The sequence below is a fragment of the Oncorhynchus tshawytscha genome, linkage group LG01, assembly GCF_018296145.1.
Source record: "Oncorhynchus tshawytscha isolate Ot180627B linkage group LG01, Otsh_v2.0, whole genome shotgun sequence".
In the NCBI taxonomy this organism is placed as follows: domain Eukaryota; kingdom Metazoa; phylum Chordata; class Actinopteri; order Salmoniformes; family Salmonidae; genus Oncorhynchus; species Oncorhynchus tshawytscha.
In genome coordinates, this window is record NC_056429.1 from 7,093,335 (window position 1) to 7,116,604 (window position 23,270).

General features: G+C 42.8%; 2 protein-coding genes across 2 annotated transcripts in view; one reads left to right on the forward strand and one right to left on the reverse strand.

Moving 5' to 3' along the window:
- Window positions 1-1,925: 1,925 nt before the first annotated feature.
- On the reverse strand, window positions 1,926-5,648 carry duox2 (dual oxidase 2). Its single transcript, XM_024431395.1, has 7 exons — window positions 5,502-5,648; window positions 5,046-5,103; window positions 4,657-4,791; window positions 3,508-3,715; window positions 2,777-2,994; window positions 2,303-2,496; window positions 1,926-1,985 (listed from the first exon to the last, which is right to left on the reverse strand). The coding sequence occupies exons 1-7, from the start codon at window positions 5,646-5,648 to the stop codon at window positions 1,926-1,928; spliced, it is 1,020 nt and encodes a 339-aa protein (XP_024287163.1).
- Window positions 5,649-7,618: 1,970 nt separating this feature from the next.
- Window positions 7,619-23,270, forward strand: part of duox (dual oxidase) — a 39,773-nt gene continuing 24,121 nt past the window's right edge. Inside the window, exons 1-12 of the mRNA XM_042324170.1 lie at window positions 7,619-7,778; window positions 8,201-8,388; window positions 9,719-9,920; window positions 10,956-11,122; window positions 11,410-11,473; window positions 12,077-12,173; window positions 13,304-13,394; window positions 17,607-17,709; window positions 20,160-20,332; window positions 20,628-20,803; window positions 21,769-21,887; window positions 22,874-23,014. Coding sequence (XP_042180104.1) covers window positions 8,212-8,388; window positions 9,719-9,920; window positions 10,956-11,122; window positions 11,410-11,473; window positions 12,077-12,173; window positions 13,304-13,394; window positions 17,607-17,709; window positions 20,160-20,332; window positions 20,628-20,803; window positions 21,769-21,887; window positions 22,874-23,014 — 1,510 coding nt within the window. The 5' untranslated portion in view covers window positions 7,619-7,778; window positions 8,201-8,211. The remainder of the gene's footprint in view (window positions 7,779-8,200; window positions 8,389-9,718; window positions 9,921-10,955; window positions 11,123-11,409; window positions 11,474-12,076; window positions 12,174-13,303; window positions 13,395-17,606; window positions 17,710-20,159; window positions 20,333-20,627; window positions 20,804-21,768; window positions 21,888-22,873; window positions 23,015-23,270) is intronic.

Genomic DNA, 23,270 nt, shown 5'->3' on the forward strand with positions numbered 1-23,270 from the left:
AGGTAATAGGGCTCTGTAGGGCTCTGGTCTAAAGTAGTGCCCTCTATAGGGAATAGGGCTCTGGTCTAAAGTAGTGCCCTATGTAGGGAATATGGTTCTGTAGGGCTTTGGGCTAAAGTAGTGCACTATATAGGGAATAGGGCTCTGGCCAAAAGTAGTGCCCTATATAGGGAATAGGGTTCTGTAGGGCTCTGGTCTAAAGTAGTGCCCTATATAGGGAATAGGGTTCTGTAGGGCTCTGGTCTAAAGTAGTGCCCTATATAGGGAATAGGGCTCTGGTCTAATGTAGTGCCCTATATAGGGAATAGGGCTCTGGTCTAAAGTAGTACACTAAATAGGGAATAGGGCTCTGGTCTAAAGTAGTGCCCTATATAGGGAATAGGGCTCTGTAGGGCTCTGGTCTAAAGTAGTGCCCTATATAGGTAATAGGGCTCTGTAGGGCTCTGGTCCAAAGTAGTGCCCTATATAGGGAATAGGGTGCCATTTGGGACGCAACCGACTTGTTCGTTCACTACACAATGTTATGTTCATTACACAAGAAGCAGATCATCAATGACTTGAATACCTGACTCAACGATGTCCATTAAAAGTATGTGAATCTCACACACGTTTGTTTAATTTTTGTTACGCTATTGGAACATGAAAAATGGCACAGATACAACACATATACAGTACATATTAACCAATTATGGCATTGACACAGTAGAACACATTATACGTATATACATGATTTACATAAGTAAATATATGGTACAGTAGGTTTAAAGGGCTCCTAGAGATATTCACAACTAATTCACAAAGTTAAACACATTTTTCTTGGTAACTGCAATGATAATTGATTTTCAAGTCGAGAGAATATTGTTTGGCGTGACCGACACAGATGTCACTGTGCTTGTGATAGTGCTAGCTTAGCCATATCACTTCCTCCCTCACCGTGCTAGCTTAGTCATACCACTTCCTCCCTCACCGTGCCAGCTTAGCCATACCACTTCCTCACTGTGCCAGCTTAGCCATACCACTTCCTCACCGTGCTAGCTTAGCCATACCACTTCCTCCCTCAACGTGCCAGCTTAGCCATACCACTTCCTCACTGTGCCAGCTTAGCCATACCACTTCCTCACCGTGCTAGCTTAGCCATACCACTTCCTCACTGTGCTAGCTTAGCCATACCACTTCCTCCCTCACCGTGCCAGCTTAGCCATACCACTTCCTCACTGTGCTAGCTTAGCCATACCACTTCCTCACTGTGCTAGCTTAGCCATACCACTTCCTCCCTCACCGTGCCAGCTTAGCCATACATCTTCCTCACTGTGCCAGCTTAGCCATACCACTTCCTCACCGTGCTAGCTTAGCCATACTACTTACCCTCACTGTGCTAGCTTAGCCATACCACTTCCTCCCTCACCGTGCTAGCTTAGCCATACCACTTCCTCCCTCACCGTGCCAGCTTAGCCATACCACTTCCTCACTGTGCCAGCTTAGCCATACCACTTCCTCACCGTGCTAGCTTAGCCATACTACTTCCTCACTGTGCTAGCTTAGCCATACCACTTCCTAGCTCACCGTACTAGCATAGCCATACCACTTCCTCCAACACCATGCTAGCGTAGCCATACCACTTCCTCCAACACCATGCTAGCGTAGCCATACCACTTCCTCCAACACCATGCTAGCGTAGCCATACCACTTCCTCCAACACCATGCTAGCGTAGCCATACCACTTCCTCCATCACCGTGTTAGCTTAGCCATACCACTTCCTCCCCATCCAGCTCACGCCTAGAACCTGGGACCTCTGCCCGGCAAACACACTTGACCCCCCTCCTTGACAACGTCTTAGCCAACTACGCTGCCAAAAAGCTAGCGATTCAATAGCGCGGGTGGAGACATTTCAAGCTGGGGATAGGAGGTTATAAATCCGACTCTGTTAGAGTCTGACTGACAGCTCCTGGAGTGATGGTTGGCGGCTGACTTTCCGAATTTCATCCTGTAACACATAAGAAGAAGAAAATAACATTATTTACAGTTAAATCAATAATTACTATTCCCTATTACTGTACTTATGTAGCAGATCACCCTGGACTAGAGCTAGTGATCGTGAGAGATCACCCTGGACCAGAGCTAGCGATCATGATTGTGAGAGATCACCCTGGACCAGAGCTAGTGATCGTGAGAGATCACCCTGGACCAGAGCGAGTGATCATGATTGTGAGAGATCACCCTGGACCAGACCTAGTGATCATGATCGTGAGAGATCACCCTGGACCTACAGTACATCATCTCATTAAACTGACAGAAACTTACTGTAGGAAGCACTAAGGTTGTCAAAGGTGTGGTGGTTACTCCTGCCAGGAAGTTGGAGTTCAGGTATCCCTCTCCAAAATAAACATCCTCATCTTCGTCGTTGTCCACCCCGACACTGAAGGCGTCTCGTATCTTCCCAGGGATCAGACAGTCCAGCAGAACCACCAGGACTCCAATGATTAAACACAGCACACCTGGAAAACAAGATGGATGCCTTTTAAGCAACATTTTCGTTAAATGTTGTCATTGGTGTGGATAACTGGGATCGTTCTCAATTCATCTTTCCTTGATCCTAGCGTCCTTTCTCCTCACCTCCTTCTCAAAACACACATTTGGAGAAGGTCCAAGGTCCCTTTCCCTCGAACCTTCACTTACAGTGCATTTTTTTAGATGGAGGCTAGGAGATAGGAACAAAGGAATTGAGGAAAGATGAATTGAGGAAAGAGCCTTGGGCTCTGGTAAACCTTTCCTTACCCGTGGCCAGTGCAAGCCAGAAAGAACCGCTGTACTCTGTCTGGAAGGCCCCAGAGGTGCCTATGGTGAACAGACAGGTAGGCAGGTTCATGATGGTGGAGAAGGAGGCCATGGAGAAGAAGATGAAAGCGGCGGTGGCCACCATCATGTAGCCGGCGTACAGGATGACAGGCATGGAGAACAGCACGTTGGCTACCAGCCAGCAGCAGAACGCTGTCCTGGGGAGGCGAGTTAAATTTGGTATATGTGTATGTACAGCCGGCAGAATTTATTCCGTTCTCGACGGAAGTTTATTAACCTAATGCCTAACCTTAACCCTTACCCTGGCATTTTCCAAACTTGGGGTCGCGACCCTTTTCGATCCCAATGCCTAACCTTAACCCTTACCCTGGCATTTTCCAAACTTGGGGTCGCGACCCTTTTCGATCCCAATGCCTAACCTTAACCCTTACCCTGGCATTTTCCAAACTTGGGGTCGCGACCCTTTTCGATCCCAATGCCTAACCTTAACCCTTACTCTGGCATTTTCCAAACTTGGGGTCGCGACCCTTTTCGATCCCAATGCCTAACCTTAACCTCTAGATACATGGCGGTCAAAATATCCACTTCCTTCTAATTCTGACTCACAGTTTGAGGAGCAATGTCTCACTGAAAACATCTACAGGTATATACGTTTAGATTGAAACTGGTTGTCTCACAGAACTATTTATTTTTTATATGGCTAATCTTACCAGAGGGTGGCCGAGGCGTAGCGCCCAGAGTATCTATACTGGTAGATGAGGCCACAGGGGTTGTTGAGGGTAAACTTCTCAGCGATATAGAGGATGGGGTTAGGTAGACCTCTCTCTAAGGCGTTCCCGTACTCCTCATCGATGGTGTCTTTCCACGCAAACATCTCGTTGTAGTTGATGGTCTCGTTGAGTTGATTCACAGGATTCCCTGGAGGGACAGAGTGGACCATAGAGGACAATGGCTGTTATAATCCATGCACTTGCAAGAATCCTTGTAAGAATCCTTGTAAGAATCATTGTAAGAATCATTGTAAGAATCCTTCTAAGAATCATTGTAAGAATCCTTGTAAGAATCCTTGTAAGAATCATTGTGATGTTTGTTTAATGTGTCAATTAATCCCTTAAGGCAGGGGGTGTTGGGCAACTCCAGTCCTCGGGGCCCTGATTGGTGTCACACTTTTGCCCCAGCACCAGCTAACACACCTGACTCCAATAATCAACTAATCATGATGTTTAGTTTTAAATGCAATTAGTTTAAATCAGGTGTGTTTGCTAGGGATGGGGGGGGGGTGACACCTATCAGGCCCTCGAAGGAAGGGAGTTGCCCTCCCCTGCCTTAAGGGATGGGTTGCCAAATGGCGATTTGACACGAAAACAAACAAAAATATAAATTCACGTAACACACAATACAAGTTACGTGTCACATGACTTGTGATCATCACCCCGGTGTGACAGGGTCAGGATCACCATAACAACCCCATGCCTCACATACTGTATCAAAACTTTAGCCTTGTGTCCGTCTTTCTTCATATGTACATATTCAAATGCATGCGAGTAGAAGAAACAGTGGAAATGCTATCAAATATAAGATGACTTAAAGGGGTATAGTAGCTCTATTCAATATTATCCTTAGGCAGTCACAGAAAACCCGGAACAATAATCTTACGGAATTGCATTGTCGCATCACAGTCTCTTGACAGACGCTACGAAACCAGTTATGTTAGGTGCGTCTGTCGACGAGAGATTGTACCCCAGGTAACATATACAGAACATTCAACACTGCAGAAAAAGTGACGTGTGTAATACATAGAGGTGTAATACTGTAAACAAATAAATAATAATATTACTTTCTAATTCTACGGGCTTTACCTTTTAAAGTAATGTTAATACCATACAGTCCTATGTGCAGTCCCACTTCAGCGTTCACCTCCTCACTGCTGAAGGACTTGTAGGTGGTGTTGGTGGTGGCTCGGGCCTCAGCCCAGTCGCTGGTGAAATTCAGTGCTGAGATGATATAAAATGAGATGACACACTTACAGACATAATAGGAAACAAACAATACAACGCTTTTTTGTTTGTTTGTTGTTAGCCGTTATGGACATGTGAAATAATCAACATCCTCTCGATCTATCAGAATCGGGTCTGTTTATTAGGGCAATAAGATAAGAAGATTTGAATCCAATGACTGCCAGTCATTTGACGTGTTGCAATAGATGTCATGTGGAAATGTATAACAATTTCCAGTTATAGGTACTTACCCACTATCACAATGCCTATGAATAAACTGATGATGATTCTGAACATCCAGAATAGTCTCTAGAAGAGGGGGGGTGAAAATCCATTAATTCTTAACTTCAAGTCGATTAATCAAGTTTATCTCAATCACATTCCGAGGGTTAAATAATATCTTTAAATATGCATTTTTACATTGAGAAATGGTATTTTCTACAATTTTGTGTGATGTCATAACAGTGTATTCATACTAGCGCCAACAGAAATGGAATCTGAAGATGAATGGAATCTGAAGATGAATGGAATCTGAAGATGAATGGAATCGAAAGATGAATGGAATCTGAAGATTAATGGAATCTGAAGATGAATGGAATCTGAAGATTAATGGAATCGAAAGATGAATGGAATCTGAAGATTCCATTTCTGTCTGCATTAATATGAATGAATCCGTAGTTAGGGTTGCACCAGTTCACTCTACTCACCGACTTGCCTCTGATACCTGGCAGAATAAGAAGGAAGCTGACCGTGAGGACCAGGAAGACCAGGATAATGGTGAGGAGGTGGGTGCTGAAGATAAAGGAGGTTCTTTGTAGGGGGTAGAATGGGTAAATGCCATCGTAGAAAGTCATCTTTCCTCAGAATCTCCGGGGCTGAGAGCAGACAGCGTGACAGAAGAGACAGTGTGGAGAGCAGGGTGTCTCAGTTACTGTCTAAAGATCCAGAGATTAGCACATCCGTTCCTTACTGTATAGTAGGGATACTGTACACTGAGGAATGAGAATGTTACATCATTTAAAAAGTGAAACTTAAGTAAAACATATGAATTGTTTCAATTATCAAATGAATTTGACTGTTTTCCGAATCAAGAAAAAAGTATTTTTTAATTCAACATACATTTTTTTTAAATGAACGTAAAATACAAAGTGCTTTAAGAAACCACTGTTGAGATTGAAAGCACATGCAAACTAAACCGTGTCAGGTACAGTACAGCCAATGGGTACAGTAAGTGGATACTCTTGCACTCAAGTTTACCCTCCCTGGCAAACTACAAGGACAAAGACAACCCCATCTCAAAATCGACTCGTTTTGGAAGCAACAAACAAATAGCAAAGCAAACACAAAAAAAACTATTTTATCTACCTCCGAACCATACTAACATGCCAGTGTACGATATATATATTATTTAGACCTTTATTTAACTAGGCAAGTCAGTTAAGAACAAATTCTTATTATCAGTGAAGACCTCGGAACAGTGGGTTAACTTGCCTTATTCAGGGGGAGAACGACAAATTGTTTACCTTGTCAGCTCAGGGATTCGATCTTGCAACCTTTCGGTTATTAGTCCAACACTCTAACCACTAGTCTACCCTGCCACCTCTACACTCTAACCACTAGTCTACCCTGCCACCTCTACACTCTAACCACTAGTCTACCCTGCATAATGCATAAAATATATGCTTAAAATAATACTCACCTTTAAGTGTATAAAAGTTACTAGAGCAGATCAAGACAGTAGCAGAAGGATGAGAAGAACGAATGTAACGCACGAAGGCAACAGGTTTCTCTTTTATAGCATATGAGCACATCTTTTGTTTATCTTTAAGGATGCATTTATTAGTATTCCTTAGAATAAGGGGTGTGTTAACTGGTGATGACCAGTCCATCAAGGAAACGCATGTGTCAGTCATTTGTAAGAACTTGGGTCATCGACACTGTAGACTATCCTTCTCTGTGGCAATAGGCTATATTGTATGGCTATCAACGAGATTTTTTAATTGTTCTGGTTTTTCAGTGCGCATGACATTTCATCCACAACAATTAGGGTAAGTAACAAACGTATCTATCTATTCAAAATAGGCTTTTTTTTAGAGCAAATCAACCAATGGTCCTCTTCTTGTTTAATTAACGGATTCTTTATCGCTTCCAACCAAACACACTTCTTTCTCTACGTTAGAGTGACAATTTAATTTATAAAGCACTGATACCCACAATGATTTTACACATTACCAATCAAAACTAAAAATGTGAGGTAAATATGATTTTATGGAAAGATTTAGCCCAATGTTTTCCTATCTTACCTGGTCTGTCCACACAAGTGCTCCTCGACTAGACTCTTGGCTGGCTCAGAGTGCATGCAGTTGCATCTCTCGCATCAATGGACTTGCGTAAACCGATCTGGAGTATCTTGGCAGTGCTTGCCCTTATCGTTGAACGTAAGTAGCCTTGTAACTAGTTACTTTTAAATTTGAACGGTTAAAACCCACGGAAAATGTCTCATCTTCATAAACAAGTTTGATTTTAAAAAGTCCTCAATTTGAGTACCACACTGAAAGTGTCGATCTATAAATTCACCTGTTTAGATGCTCAGTCTAAAGTCACCTGGGAAGTCCAACGATATGACGGCTGGTATAACAATTTAGCCTATCACAGTCGAGGAGCTGTTGGTAAGTTTCTAACAAAATCTGACGATATAACTGACTATATAAAATATGTGAAATATGAATATTTAAAGATATAGGATGCGATTATAGAAAGCCATAAATTGCAATGTTGCTAGATGATAATGGAACTCACGGAAGTGTGTGCGGGTGCAGGTTCCCCCCTGGTGCGACTGCTGCCCTCGCGTTACTCTGACGGGGTGCTCCAGCCTCTGCAGGAACCACAGCTCCCCAACCCGCGCAAACTCAGCGATGTGACGGCCAGGGGCCACTCGGGCCTGCCCTCCGCACACAACCAGACCGTACTCTCTGTGTTCTTCGGTAAGTCCATGTTTATTGTTCACTACGGCATAATGACATTCAGGAGGTATTGTTTAAACAACAAATTGCATTATGAAATGAACCTAAATAATTGAGGTGAGGTTGCCATAGTCACCCCTGTTATAATAATGCATAGTAAGATGATTCTAACACATTTTAAATATGTATGACCCCCTTTGAAATTATATAATAATGTCTTATTACCATTTTATAATGATCCAGACTAAATAACAGCCTTTTAATAAAATACAAGTTATACAGCATTATAGCTGCAGCAGGCTTTAAGTCAAATGTTATATACAGTATATTTCTCCAGTGTACCATGTATTGTCTGTGATCCATATAACTTGTTATAAGCACGTATGACCCTTTATGTGTCTTATGAATCTCATGGTGTTTCTCTGTCTCCTCTGTATGTGAAGGGTATCATGTAATGTTTGAGATACTGGACTCCCGTCCTCCCGGCTGTCCCCCTGAGTTCATGTACATCCCCGTCCCAGAGGGAGACCCGGTCTTCGACCCCCACCGTACCGGCCGTGTCCTACTGCCCTTCCAGAGGGGGCCCTGGGACAAATACTCCAGCCAGAGCCCCAATAACCCCCGCACACAGGTAATAACAGGTACTATAACAGACAGGTACTACAACAGACAGGTACTATACATAGAGACAGGTACTATACATACAGACAGGTACTATAACAGACAGACAGGTACTATAACAGACAGGTACTATAACAGACAGACAGATACTATAACAGACAGGTACTATAACAGACAGACAGGTACTATAACAGACAGGTACTATACAGACAGACAGGTACTATAACAGACAGGTACTATAACAGACAGGCACTATAAAAGACAGGCAGGTACTATAACAGACAGACATGTACTATAACAGACAGGTACTATAACAGACAGACAGGTACTATAACAGACAGGTACTATAACAGACAGACAGGTACTATAACAGACACATACTATAACAGACAAACAGGTACTATAACAGACAGGTACTATAACAGACAGGTACTTTAGCAGACGCTTAATGAGTTCATACATTCATTGAACCCACCATCTTGGCATTGTTAGTGCAATGTCCTTATGAACTGAGCCAGACAGGAGCATAATGCCACAAGGTAAGACCAGTTGGTGATAACTTAGTGATTATATGGTCAATCTGTTGGACATCTGCAAGGCATAATAATCAAGTAATAAATCTAAAATGACATCAATTTTATCATAACACCTGCAGGTGAACCTGGTGACTGTATGGCTATGTCATGTTAAGTCATGTCATGTTCCATAAAGGTGATCCTGGTGAAGTGTGGCTATGTCATGTTATGTCATGTTATGTAGGTGAACCTGGTGACTGCGTGGCTATGTTATGTTATGTCATTTAATATAGGTGAATCTGGTGACAGTGTGGCTATGTCATGTCATGTCATGTTATTAGGTGAAACTGGTGACTGTGTGGCTATGTCATGTCATGTTACGTAGGTGAACCTGGTGACTGCGTGGCTATGTTATGTTATGTAGGTGAACCTGGTGACAGTGTGGCTATGTCATGTCATGTTATGTAGGTGAACCCGGTGACTGCATGGCTATGTCAAGTTATGTCATGTTATGTAGGTGAACCTGGTGACAGTGTGGCTATGTCATATTATGTCATGTAGGTGAATCTGGTGACAGTGTGGCTATGTCATGTTACGTCATGTTATGTAGGTGAACCTGGTGACTGTGTGGCTATGCTATGTTGTTTGGTGAACCTGGTGACAGCATGGCTATGTCATGTCATGTTATTTAGGTGAACCCGGTGACAGTGTGGCTATGTCATGTTGTGTTATATAGGTGAACCTGGTGACAGTGTGGCTATGTCATGTCATGTTATGTAGGTGAACCTGGTGATAGCGTCGCTATGTCATGCCATGTTACTCTAGGTGAACCTGGTGACAGCATGGCTGGACGGCAGCTCTATCTACGGCCCGTCTAGTTCCTGGTCTGACGCCCTGAGGAGTTTCTCTGGGGGTCTCCTAGCCTCGGGGGAGCAGTTGGACATGCCCAAGAGGAGCGGGAGCACGAGCCTCATGTGGAGCGCTGCTGATCCCTCCACTGGTCAGCATGGACCTGAGGGACTCTATGGTGAGTAGATGCTCATTGTCTTCTTCTTGCTGCTTCTTCTTCATCTTCATCATCTTCGTCATCTTCATCATCTTCTTCATCTTCTTCTTGATTACCCAAAACTCAGTAATGTAAATCTGATTACTTTTACTTTTGGATTACATTCCCCTTAAGAGGTATTAGAATAAGACAAAAAAAAGGGATCCATAGTGGCCTCTTAACTTGTGGTCAGACTCGCTCAGGTGGAACAAATTTAAACGTGCACCTTTTTTTCAAAGCTGATCTGAATGACATTGAGAAAACAGAAAGGTGTTATGTTTAAAAAATAATAATTTTGAACAAACAATCCTTTCTGAATTTAAAAGAAATCCAATAAGTAATCATGTGGGGGTTTTTTTCATGATATTTTGGCGAGTAATGTAACTGATTAAAGTTCATTTTATTTGATGTAATCAGATAACATTTAGCTGATTACATCATTTAATCAGTTACTCCACAATCCCGGTAGTCCGTGACAATGGACTTGCATAATAAAAACGACATAATGCCAGTTGATCTGGTTAGACACTTCACAAGTGACTAAAAATACAATAAAGAAATACAAAACAAGATTTGAACTGTTAATGGATATTAAGATATTGACACAAGAAATAGATATGATATAGACCGTGTAAAACTTCCTGCTCCTTATCCGTTGGGTGTGACTCCATTACATTCATGCCTTGGCACAGCGAAAGAATATGAACCATTAAGCAATAACTTATAAAGATATCAACCCCTTTAAGGAGGTCAGAGAGAAAAAGATATCGGCACCTGTAAAGAATTACTGAAAATACTTTATTCTCAGGACAGTTATCACTGCTTATAAACATTTATATATCAGGGTTGGGTTCAGTTTCTACTCAGTCAATTACTGGAATTTCAGTTTACTTCCTGAATTGACTGATTTTCGAATGGAATTGACCCCAACTCCGTCATACAGTCGATGCTGCAGTTCAACAGCCAAACACGCAGCCCGTGTAAAACCCTTTCTGTTTCTTCGTTTCCACCCTCCAGAGTTGGGTAACGCCTGGGGCAACGAGAATGTGTTCACCATGGCCGAGGGGATCGTGTGGTTTCGCTACCACAATTACATCGCCTCCCAGCTTAGTGAGAAACACTCGTCGTGGTCTGACGAAGACCTGTTTCAAAACGCCAGGAAGACCGTGGTCGCCACGTTCCAGGTACCAGGAAAAGTCTGCTGTAATTCAACCAAAACATGACTGTTTAGTGGTTATTTAGTGGTTATTTACAGTAAAATAGCATGTCACATGACCAGGAAAGAGTGTCGTTAGTTACATCAATGCCAGGTGGTCGTGGGTTTCTGGATGAAATTATATTATTTAAGAATGTCTGTGTGACTCTCGTCACCTCTTATTCCTTCTGGTTTTAGCACCAATGTAATTATCCCGTGTATTGACAAACACTCGACAAGTCAAATTAATAATATTGTAATTTTATTTTTTTACAGAATATTGCCTTCTATGAATGGTTGCCTGGATTCCTGGGGGAGAAGACAATGATTCCATACCAGGGTAAGAGAGAGAGAGAGATGGAGAGAGAGAGATAAAGTGACTGTGTGTGTGTGTGGGGGGGCAGGCTGATCACAAGGCATGTGGTGAGTTGTTACCTCTAGTGGTATTGTGTAAATATGTGCTGTGTCAGAAGGGAAACACTCAGAGACAGATGCTTCACACACACACACGGGCACGCACGCACACAGGGGTCAGCGACCAGAAGAAGAAAGACTTTATAAATCATATGGAGGTTTAAATGGAACCTTAATTTAACTAGGCAAGTCAGTTATTTACAATGACAGCCTACTGGGGAACAGTGGATTAACTGCCTTGTTCAGGTGCAGAACAACAGATTTTTACCTTGTCAGCTCAGAGATTCGAACCAGCTACCTTTCGGTTTCTGTCCCAACGCTCTAACCACTAGGCTACCTGCCGCCCCTTAGCAGTAGTCCTTTCCCTGTAATCTATCACAATGTTAAAAAATGATTCCTCTACAGTGGGCAGACACATACATGCTGTACCTATGACAATGGTTTTGGAGACTCCATCTCTTCTATTTTAGAGTTGTTTTACAACATTACATCCCGTGTCATTGTTCTCCGTCTGTCTTGTCTCCTGCAGGCTACCAGAAGTTTGTGGATCCAGGGATCTCACCTGAGTTCCAGGCCGCTGCCATCCGCTTTGCCTCCACGATGGCCCCACCTGGTGTCTATATGAGGTACTGACGACTAGCCTCCACTGTCTGGAGCAGGCCCCTCTCCTACCCTGTTCCTGGAGAGATACCCTCCTGTAGGTTTACATTACAACCCTGTTCCTGGAGAGATACCCTCCTGTAGGTTTTCACTCCGATCCTGATCTAGCACACCTGATTCTAATAATTAGGTGGTTAATAAGCTGAATCAGGTTAGTTAGAACTGGTGTTGGAGTTAAAACCTACAGGAGGGTCTCTCTCCAGAGACAGGGTTGGAGTTAAAACCTACAGGAGGGTTTCTCTGTAGGAACAAGGTAGAGTTGAAAACCTACAGAAGGGTAGCTCTCCAGAGACAGGGTTGGAGTTAAAACCTACAGGAGGGTATCTCTGTAGGAACAAGGTAGAGTTGAAAACCTACAGAAGGGTAGCTCTCCAGAGACAGGGTTGGAGTTAAAACCTACAGGAGGGTATCTCTGTAGGAACAAGGTAGAGTTGAAAACCTACAGAAGGGTAGCTCTCCAGAGACAGGGTTGGAGTTAAAACCTAAAGGAGGGTATCTCTGTAGGAACAAGGTAGAGTTGAAAACCTACAGAAGGGTAGCTCTCCAGAGACAGGGTTGGAGTTAAAACCTACAGGAGGGTATCTCTGTAGGAACAAGGTAGAGTTAAAACCTACAGAAGGGTAGCTCTCCAGCAACAGGGTTGGAGTTAAAACCTACCGGAGGGTATCTCTCCAGAGACAGGGTTGGAGTTAAAACCTACAGGAGGGTAGCTCTCGAGAGACAGGGTTGGAGTTAAAACCTACAGGAGGGTAGCTCTCCAGAGACAGGGTAGGAGGGAAAACCTACAGGAGGGTAGCTCTCCAGCAACAGGGTAGGAGGGGAAACCTACAGGAGGGTTGAGCTACCAGGCGATCATGCTGCATTCAACAGGCTATTAAAACAGTTGTATTGTATGGTTCCACCAGGCGACCCCTTCAATTCAATACTGTACACTACTGCTAGTAAATATCTCTATAAGGCTCTGTCAGGGCCATTTTGTTGTTATTTACGAAAAAAACATGGTCCCAAATGCAGTGTTTGTGTCAGCATTCACATCTCAACAGCTGCATGTAATTTGTGTCATCATTAATTTTTCATTACGTTCTTTTGGCTACAGAAACAGAACTTGCCACTTTCAGAAGGTTGTCAACATCGATGGGAGCACGTCATCAGCCATTCGCATGTGTAACAGCTTCTGGAACCGTCAGGTATGTCTGCATGTAGACTGGTCTCAGATCTGTATAGCCTCCATGTAGACTGGTCTCAGATCTGTATAGCCTCCATGTAGACTGGTCTCAGATCTGTATATAGCCTCCATGTAGACTGGTCTCAGATCTGTATATAGCCTCCATGTAGACTGGTCTCAGATCTGTATATAGCCTCCATGTAGACTGGTCTCAGATCTGTATAGCCTCCATGTAGACTGGTCTCAGATCTGTATAGCCTCCATGTAGACTGGTCTCAGATCTGTATATAGCCTCCATGTAGACTGGTCTCAGATCTGTATATAGCCTCCATGTAGACTGGTCTCAGATCTGTATAGCCTCCATGTAGACTGGTCTCAGATCTGTATAGCCTCCATGTAGACTGGTCTCAGATCTGTATAGCCTCCATGTAGACTGGTCTCAGATCTGTATAGCCTCCATGTAGACTGGTCTCAGATCTGTATAGCCTCCATGTAGACTGGTCTCAGATCTGTATATAGCCTCCATGTAGACTGGTCTCAGATCTGTATATAGCCTCCATGTAGACTGGTCTCAGATCTGTATAGCCTCCATGTAGACTGGTCTCAGATCTGTATAGCCTCCATGTAGACTGGTCTCAGATCTGTATAGCCTCCATGTAGACTGGTCTCAGATCTGTATAGCCTCCATGTAGACTGGTCTCAGATCTGTATATAGCCTCCATGTAGACTGGTCTCAGATCTGTATAGCCTCCATGTAGACTGGTCTCAGATCTGTATAGCCTCCATGTAGACTGGTCTCAGATCTGTATAGCCTCCATGTAGACTGGTCTCAGATCTGTATATAGCCTCCATGTAGACTGGTCTCAGATCTGTATATAGCCTCCATGTAGACTGGTCTCAGATCTGTATAGCCTCCATGTAGACTGGTCTTAGATCTGTATAGCCTCCATGTAGACTGGTCTCAGATCTGTATATAGCCTCCTTGTAGATTGGTCTCAGATCTGTATAGCCTCCATGTAGACTGGTCTCAGATCTGTATATAGCCTCCATGTAGACTGGTCTCAGATCTGTATAGCCTCCATGTAGACTGGTCTCAGATCTGTATAGCCTTCATGTAGACTGGTCTCAGATCTGTATATAGCCTCCTTGTAGATTGGTCTCAGATCTGTATAGCCTCCATGTAGACTGGTCTCAGATCTGTATAGCCTCCATGTAGACTGGTCTCAGATCTGTATATAGCCTCCATGTAGACTGGTCTCAGATCTGTATAGCCTCCATGTAGACTGGTCTCAGATCTGTATAGCCTTCATGTAGACTGGTCTCAGATCTGTATAGCCTCCATGTAGACTGGTCTCAGATCTGTATAGCCTCCATGGAGACTGGTCTCAGATCTGTATATAGCCTCCATGTAGACTGGTCTCAGATCTGTATAGCCTCCATGTAGACTGGTCTCAGATCTGTATAGCCTTCATGTAGACTGGTCTCAGATCTGTATATAGCCTCCTTGTAGATTGGTCTCAGATCTGTATAGCCTCCATGTAGACTGGTCTCAGATCTGTATAGCCTCCATGTAGACTGGTCTCAGATCTGTATATAGCCTCCATGTAGACTGGACTCAGATCTGTATAGCCTCCATGTAGACTGGTCTCAGATCTGTATAGCCTCCATGTAGACTGGTCTCAGATCTGTATATAGCCTCCATGTAGACTGGTCTCAGATCTGTATATAGCCTTCATGTAGACTGGTCTCAGATCTGTATATAGCCTTCATGTAGACTGGTCTCAGATCTGTATGTAGCCTCCATGTAGATTGGTCTCAGATCTGTATGTAGCCTCCATGTAGACTGGTCTCAGATCTGTATATAGCCTCTATGTAGACTGGTCTCAGATCTGTATAGCCTCCATGTAGACTGGTCTCAGATCTGTATAGCCTCCATGTAGACTGGTCTCAGATCTGTATATAGCCTCCATGTAGACTGGTCTCAGATCTGTATAGCCTCCATGTAGACTGGTCTCAGATCTGTATAGCCTCCATGTAGACTGGTCTCAGATCTGTATAGCCTCCATGTAGACTGGTCTCAGATCTGTATATAGCCTCCATGTAGACTGGTCTCAGATCTGTATATAGCCTCCATGTAGACTGGTCTCAGATCTGTATAGCCTCCATGTAGACTGGTCTTAGATCTGTATAGCCTCCATGTAGACTGGTCTCAGATCTGTATATAGCCTCCTTGTAGATTGGTCTCAGATCTGTATAGCCTCCATGTAGACTGGTCTCAGATCTGTATATAGCCTCCATGTAGACTGGTCTCAGATCTGTATAGCCTCCATGTAGACTGGTCTCAGATCTGTATAGCCTTCATGTAGACTGGTCTCAGATCTGTATATAGCCTCCTTGTAGATTGGTCTCAGATCTGTATAGCCTCCATGTAGACTGGTCTCAGATCTGTATAGCCTCCATGTAGACTGGTCTCAGATCTGTATATAGCCTCCATGTAGACTGGTCTCAGATCTGTATAGCCTCCATGTAGACTGGTCTCAGATCTGTATAGCCTTCATGTAGACTGGTCTCAGATCTGTATAGCCTCCATGTAGACTGGTCTCAGATCTGTATAGCCTCCATGTAGACTGGTCTCAGATCTGTATATAGCCTCCATGTAGACTGGTCTCAGATCTGTATAGCCTCCATGTAGACTGGTCTCAGATCTGTATAGCCTTCATGTAGACTGGTCTCAGATCTGTATATAGCCTCCTTGTAGATTGGTCTCAGATCTGTATAGCCTCCATGTAGACTGGTCTCAGATCTGTATAGCCTCCATGTAGACTGGTCTCAGATCTGTATATAGCCTCCATGTAGACTGGTCTCAGATCTGTATAGCCTCCATGTAGACTGGTCTCAGATCTGTATAACAACCACATCATAGCCTCCATGTAGACTGGTCTCAGATCTGTATATAGCCTCCATGTAGACTGGTCTCAGATCTGTATGTAGCCTTCATGTAGACTGGTCTCAGATCTGTATATAGCCTTCATGTAGACTGGTCTCAGATCTGTATATAGCCTCCTTGTAGATTGGTCTCAGATCTGTATGTAGCCTCCATGTAGACTGGTCTCAGATCTGTATATAGCCTCCATGTAGACTGGTCTCAGATCTGTATAGCCTCCATGTAGACTGGTCTCAGATCTGTATATAGCCTTCATGTAGACTGGTCTCAGATCTGTATATAGCCTCTATGTAGACTGGTCTCAGATCTGTATAGCCTCCATGTAGACTGGTCTCAGATCTGTATAGCCTCCATGTAGACTGGTCTCAGATCTGTATATAGCCTCCATGTAGACTGGTCTCAGATCTGTATAGCCTCCATGTAGACTGGTCTCAGATCTGTATAGCCTTCATGTAGACTGGTCTCAGATCTGTATATAGCCTCCTTGTAGATTGGTCTCAGATCTGTATAGCCTCCATGTAGACTGGTCTCAGATCTGTATAGCCTCCATGTAGACTGGTCTCAGATCTGTATATAGCCTCCATGTAGACTGGTCTCAGATCTGTATAGCCTCCATGTAGACTGGTCTCAGATCTGTATATAGCCTCCATGTAGACTGGTCTCAGATCTGTATGTAGCCTTCATGTAGACTGGTCTCAGATCTGTATATAGCCTTCATGTAGACTGGTCTCAGATCTGTATATAGCCTCCATGTAGATTGGTCTCAGATCTGTATGTAGCCTCCATGTAGACTGGTCTCAGATCTGTATATAGCCTCTATGTAGACTGGTCTCAGATCTGTATATAGCCTCTATGTAGACTGGTCTCAGATCTGTATATAGCCTCTATGTAGACTGGTCTTAGATCTGTATATACCCTCCATGTAGACTGGTCTCAGATCTGTATATAGCCTCTATGTAGACTGGTCTCAGATCTGTATATAGCCTCCATGTAGACTGGTCTCAGATCTGTATATAGCCTTCATGTAGACTGGTCTCAGATCTGTATATAGCCTTCATGTAGACTGGTCTCAGATCTGTATATAGCCTCCATGTAGACTGGTCTCAGATCTGTATATAGCCTTCATGTAGACTGGTCTCAGATCTGTATATAGCCTCCATGTAGACAGGTCTCAGATCCGTATAGCCAACAGCCATAGGAGGTGGCAAGACAGCACCTTTCGTTGAGACATTTCTATTAGAGAAACTGATTGACATGTTTCAAACAAACTTCTCTGATTGTCTGTTGTAGAACCCCAACCTGAAGTCAGGCCAGGACATAGACCATCTGATTATGGGCATGGCTTCTCAGATCGCGGAGAGAGAGGACAACATGGTTGTGGAGGACTTAAGAGGTCAATTTCCATCACATCATCATCATCATCATCATCATCATCATCATATATTTTCAGATTTCTTTGTGTCTACTGATCATAAGGCAGAGACCTTCTACTTCAGCTTTAGATGGTCAGTGGAGGGATGGCCAGGCTTTATGTAAGCCTTCAAACATGAAGAGGACAAGTAGTTGCTTATGACAAGTCTTATAATGCATAACAACCACATCATAATGCATAACAACCACATCATAATGCATAACAACCACATCATAATGCATTACAACCACATCATAATGCATTACAACCACATCATAATGCATAACAACCACATCATAATGCATTACAACCACATCATAATGCATAACAACCACATCATAATGCATAACAACCACATCATAATGCATTACAACCACATCATAATGCATAACAACCACATCATAATGCATTACAACCACATCATAATGCATAATAACAACCACATCATAATGCATAACAACCACATCATAATGCATTACAACCACATCATAATGCATAACAACCACATCATAATGCATTACAACCACATCATAATGCATAACAACCACATCATAATGCATAACAACCACATCATAATGCATAACAACCACATCATAATGCATAACAACCACATCATAATGCATAACAACCACATCATAATGCATTACAACCACATCATAATGCATAACCACATCATAATGCATTACAACCACATCATAATGCATTACAACCACATCATAATGCATAACAACCACATCATAATGCATAACAACCACATCATAATGCATAACAACCACATCATAATGCATAACAACCACATCATAATGCATAACCACATCATAATGCATTACAACCACATCATAATGCATAACCACATCATAATGCATTACAACCACATCATAATGCATAACCACATCATAATGCATAACAACCACATCATAATGCATTACAACCACATCATAATGCATAACAACCACATCATAATGCATAACAACCACATCATAATGCATAACAACCACATCATAATGCATTACAACCACATCATAATGCATAACAACCACATCATAATGCATAACAACCACATCATAATGCATTACAACCACATCATAATGCATTACAACCACATCATAATCCATTACAACCACATCATAATGCATTACAACCACATCATAATGCATTATAACCACATCATAATGCATAACAACCACATCATAATGTAACAACCACATCATAATGCATTACAACCACATCATAATGCACTATAACCACATCATAATGCATAACAACCACATCATAATGTGTAACAACCACATCATAATGCATAACAACCACATCATAATGCATAACAACCACATCATAATGCATAACAACCACATCATAATGCATTACAACCACATCATAATGCATAACAACCACATCATAATGCATAACAACCACATCATAATGCATAACAACCACATCGTAATGCATAACAACCACATCATAATGCATAACCACATCATAATGCATTACAACCACATCATAATGCATAACCACATCATAATGCATTACAACCACATCATAATGCATTACAACCACATCATAATGCATAACAACCACATCATAATGCATAACAACCACATCATAATGCATAACAACCACATCATAATGCATAACAACCACATCATAATGCATAACCACATCATAATGCATTACAACCACATCATAATGCATAACCACATCATAATGCATTACAACCACATCATAATGCATAACCACATCATAATGCATAACAACCACATCATAATGCATTACAACCACATCATAATGCATAACAACCACATCATAATGCATAACAACCACATCATAATGCATAACAACCACATCATAATGCATTACAACCACATCATAATGCATAACAACCACATCATAATGCATAACAACCACATCATAATGCATTACAACCACATCATAATGCATTACAACCACATCATAATCCATTACAACCACATCATAATGCATTACAACCACATCATAATGCATTATAACCACATCATAATGCATAACAACCACATCATAATGTGTAACAACCACATCATAATGCATTACAACCACATCATAATGCATTATAACCACATCATAATGCATAACAACCACATCATAATGTGTAACAACCACATCATAATGCATAACAACCACATCATAATGCATAACCACATCATAATGCATAACAACCACATCATAATGCATAACAACCACATCATAATGCATAACAACCACATCATAATGCATAACCACATCATAATGCATAACAACCACATCATAATGCATAACAACCACATCATAATGCATAACAATCACATCATAATGCATAACCACATTATACCTGTTGACTTAACGAAAGGTGTGTTTTCAATTACAACAATAATACATGATTGATATTTTACTGGTAAGTGGTTTTTCTCCCCTACCAGACTACATGTACGGTCCTCTGCGTTTCTCGCGGTCAGACCTGGTTGCTCTGACGGTGCAGAGAGGCCGGGACTTTGGCTTACCCAGCTACAACCAGGTCAGAGAGGGGCTGGGCCTGGCCCCTGTGGGGAGGTGGGGAGACATAAACCCTCAGCTCAACATCACCAACCCACAGGTACGGTCAGAACTGCTTACGTACAGCTTACAAATGCTCTATGTACGTGATGTTAATGTGTTATTTAATCATTATGTACTACTGACCTTTTAGATTTTAATTGCCAATGATGATGATAGTGTATGTGATTGTTTTACATAGATATAAGACACACAAAAAATGACCTAAACATAAATGGAACCAGACAGGGAGAGTTGAGCCAAAGAGAGAAGACTCAAACCACTGGTCAAATATCCTATAATAGAGTAAATACCATACCCTCTCAATTCCATCTCCACCTGTTCTGTGTCTCTAGTTATTCAGGGACCTATCAGACCTGTATGACGGGGATATCTCTAAACTGGAGCTGTTTCCTGGTGGTCTCCTGGAGTCTGTGGACGGTCCTGGTCAGGTCTTCTCCTCTATCATACTGGATCAGTTTAACCGCATCAGGAACGGCGACCGCTTCTGGTTCGAGAACACACAAAATGGGTAGGAAGGAATGTAATATATAAATATGTAAATATGCCATGTATAAATATATAAATATGTAAATATGTAATGTATAAATATATAAATATGTAAATATGTAATGTATAAATATGTAAATATGTCATGTAAAATATACACCTCATACATACATTCATTAATCGTATGAAACTGTTACTGTCATTTGAACCTCGATTTATTTCCTGGCTTTCTCACGTTCGTTCATTCTGAAAAGGAGGTCAGCTCCTACTCAGCCCATGTCAAAGCTCTTCTCTGTCCTGGCACCCCAATGGTGGAATCAGCTTCACCCCTGAAGCTAGGACAGCAGAGTCTCTGCCCATCTTCCTGAAATCGTCTGGAAGCCTAACATTTACCCTTTTATACAAACCTTTCCTACTAGCGCCGAGTTTGCTGATAACTTCTTTATTGAGGTGAAATGTACTGACTACGACTATGATATGTGGTTGTCTCATCTAGCTCCATCTAAAGATGAATGCACTGACTGTAAGTGGCTCCGGATAAGAGAGTCTGCTAAATGACTCACTACTGTTAGTGACTCTGGATAAGAGAGTCTGCTAAATGACTCACTACTGTAAATGGCTCTGGATAAGAGAGTCTGCTAAATGACTCACTACTGTAAGTGACTCTGGATAAGAGAGTCTGCTAAATGACTCACTACTGTAAGTGGCTCTGGACAAGAGAGTCTGCTAAATTATTCACTACTGTAAGTGACTCTGGATAAGAGATTCTGCTAAATTACTAAAATGTCAAATGTAAATTGAATGCCTGGAAGGATACCTTTCATAACGTAAGAACTAATGAAATAAACAATAGTCTAGTGGAGAACTAGACTTTGAACTGAGGAAACACAAGACTACTGTCCGTTTATGATCAGCTTTGATTCACCATTTGGGTGATAGTATCATAACATTTCCAGTCAATCTGACCGCTCCTGTTGGTTCCTCTAGTCTGTTCACAGCTGAGGAGCTGCAGGCCCTTCGGAACACAACCTTTCATGACGTCATTGCAGCAGTCACCAGTGCAGAGCCTGAGGACATACAGAGGAAAGTCTTCTTCTGGAGGGATGGTAAAAGCTTATTTCCTTCCTAAAGTTTCTGTGGTTGGCCAATAAATTATAGTGTTCTCTGCAACTCAAACAATAAAGATAGGTAATCTATGACAGTATTCACCGTAAGTCATAAATGTTGACTGTATGTGCTGCTGGTACTAGCTGTAACTAGTTTCTCTGTCTATGTGCCTCCCTGTCTGTTTGCCTCCCTGTCTATGTGCCTCCCTGTCTATGTGCCTCCCTGTCTGTTTGCCTCCCTGTCTGTTTGCCTCCCTGTCTATGTGCCTCCCTGTCTGTTTGCCTCCCTGTCTGTTTGCCTCCCTGTCTGTTTGCCTCCCTGTCTGTTTGCCTCCCTGTCTGTTTGCCTCCCTGTCTGTTTGCCTCCCTGTCTGTTTGCCTCCCTGTCTGTTTGCCTCCCTGTCTGTTTGCCTCCCTGTCTCACTGTTTGTCTCCCTGCCTGCCTTCGTGTCTCCCTTTCTCTCTGCCTGCCTGCCTAACTGTCTCCCTGCCCGTCTCTCTGCCTGCCTGCCTGCCTGCCTGTCTGTCTGTCTAACTGTCTCCCTGCCCGTCTCTCTGCCTGCCTGCCTGCCTGCCTGTCTGTCTGTCTAACTGTCTCCCTGCCCGTCTCTCTGCCTGCCTGCCTGCCTGTCTTTCTGTCTGTCTCTCTCTCTGTCTGTCTGCCTGCCTAACTGTCTCCCTGCCCGTCTCTCTGCCTGCCTGCCTGCCTCCCTGCCTGTCTGTCTCTGTCTGTCTGTCTGCCTCCCTGTTTCCCTGTCTGTCTGTCTGTCTGTCTGTCTGTCTGTCTGTCTGTCTGTCTGTCTGTCTGTCTGTCTGTCTGTCTGTCTTGTCTGGCTGTCTTGTCTGTCTGCCTGCCTGCCTGCCTCACTCTCTGCCTGTCTGTCTGCCTGCCTGCCTCACTCTCTGCCTGTCTGGCTGCCTGTCTTGCCTGTCTGTCTCTCTGCCTGTCTGGCTGCCTGCCTGTCTTGCCTGTCTGTCTGTTACAGGTGACCCTTGCCCCCAGCCTTCTCAGGTCACGATCTCTGAGCTCCACCCCTGCACCAACGCCACCAAGCTCAACTACTTTGACGACGGAAGCAAAGCTGGCTTTGGCATCTCAGTCATCTGCCTGTTCCTCTTTCCTGTTGGTCAGTATCTGACGTTAACCAATCAGAATCCACAAGCGAAAGGCCTTGATTTCATCATTTTAACATTAGATTATTCAAATAAGTAATACAAATCTCCAAACTTTCCTTTTGTTTTATTTTATAGCACTTTAAAATGAACCAGGGCTAATTTTGTTAGCATTTAAACAAAACGTATTAAGGAAGCATTATCCCTTAAGTCTAGGATATGGTGCAGAACAGTGATTCCAATGTCTTTTCAGAATATTGACAACAAAAA